This window comes from Otolemur garnettii, unplaced genomic scaffold, assembly GCF_000181295.1.
Source record: "Otolemur garnettii isolate 467f Iridium unplaced genomic scaffold, OtoGar3 scaffold00388, whole genome shotgun sequence".
NCBI classification, from domain to species: domain Eukaryota; kingdom Metazoa; phylum Chordata; class Mammalia; order Primates; family Galagidae; genus Otolemur; species Otolemur garnettii.
Window position 1 is genome coordinate 26,878 of NW_003852783.1, and position 1,258 is coordinate 28,135.

General features: G+C 45.8%; 1 protein-coding gene across 1 annotated transcript in view; it reads right to left on the reverse strand.

The window, feature by feature from the left end:
* LOC100941651 (adhesion G protein-coupled receptor E1-like) overlaps nucleotides 1–1,258 on the reverse strand; it is a gene marked incomplete at its 3' end in the record, with an annotated part of 59,659 nt that overhangs the window by 7,617 nt on the left and 50,784 nt on the right. The window contains exon 19 of the mRNA XM_023509131.1: nucleotides 1,223–1,258. Coding sequence (XP_023364899.1) covers nucleotides 1,223–1,258 — 36 coding nt within the window. The remainder of the gene's footprint in view (nucleotides 1–1,222) is intronic.

The window sequence follows — 1,258 nt, forward strand, 5'->3', positions numbered from 1 at the left end:
ATTTATTTGAGATGAGAGAGCTGGGCTCACCTCAGATAGGTTGAGTGCCATGCCCAAGGAAACAGAGCTAGGAGGTGATAGAGCTAGATCAGTTTTGCTCTGCATTTGGTTCTCTTAAATCCTAAGCCACATGGTCCTCTAAGTCACATTTAAACATCCCTGGTTGGGAATTGAGCCTCAGGTATCATGTGATAGGCAGGGATACTGTCCACAAAATCAATGGGAATGTCTTCCCTCTCTCCAATTCTATCCATTCACCAAAGCTCACTTCACATTCCGTTCCTCCCTGACCCACCATCAGCTCTCACAGAAACATCTCTGAATGCAACAGCACAGCTCTTGCTCCATTTGTATGGTTTAGTGAGATGTGACCTCTGAGCCAGACTTCCCTGGGTTTGAATGTCCTCTTCACCAATCACCAGTTTTATCACTAGTGGAGTTAATGAACTTCAGTCTCCCATCCTATGAAATGGGTCCAAACACATTTAATTTAAAGAGCCCAGCACACAGCAAGCACTCATTTGGTAGGATCTGTGATGCCCACACCTGATCAGGGCCATTATTTCTCATGCTGTCCTTGAGTGTAACAGTTTCTCCAACCAGTCTGCACATCCTGCAGGTGCAAAGGTGTGGTACACACCCTTCTGTCTCTGTGACTCCCTCCAAGAGGTGTCCTCCCAACACCACAGAGGACACACAACACATGTAAGGTGACCAGATTTTAACATTGGTAAAGCAGGACACCATGGGGGGGGACTATTGGCTGGGCTGTTTATGGTTAGGGATCCTCTACTTGTTTGTTCCAGACAGTTTGGCTCCTTCTGAGCTAGTTGTCCTTGCCTAGAAGCAAGGGAGGGAGCCAGTATCCTTCTGATATGATTCCACCTGGGCGACCTTGCCCAGGAAGAGGGTAGGAAGTTTACATTAGCCTTTTCATTTCCAAATGAAGTTACATTAACCTCTTCATTCCCAAATGTAGTTACATTAACCTTTTCAGCAGCTGAAAACCATATATTCCCTTCCCATTCTCCCACTCTTCCCTAGCTTATCATGCATTATTTCCAAAAATCGGGACTTTTTAAAAATGCCACAGGACATGGGACAAATTGTTAAAAATCAGGACTGTCACGCCAAAAGCAGGACGTCTGGTCACCTTAAACAAATGGTTAGTCTGTATTTCCCGGTTGGACTTGGAGCCAGAGAACAGATCATCACTACTGACCGTGAACTCCCCAGAAGCCATGATGACCGCGAGATT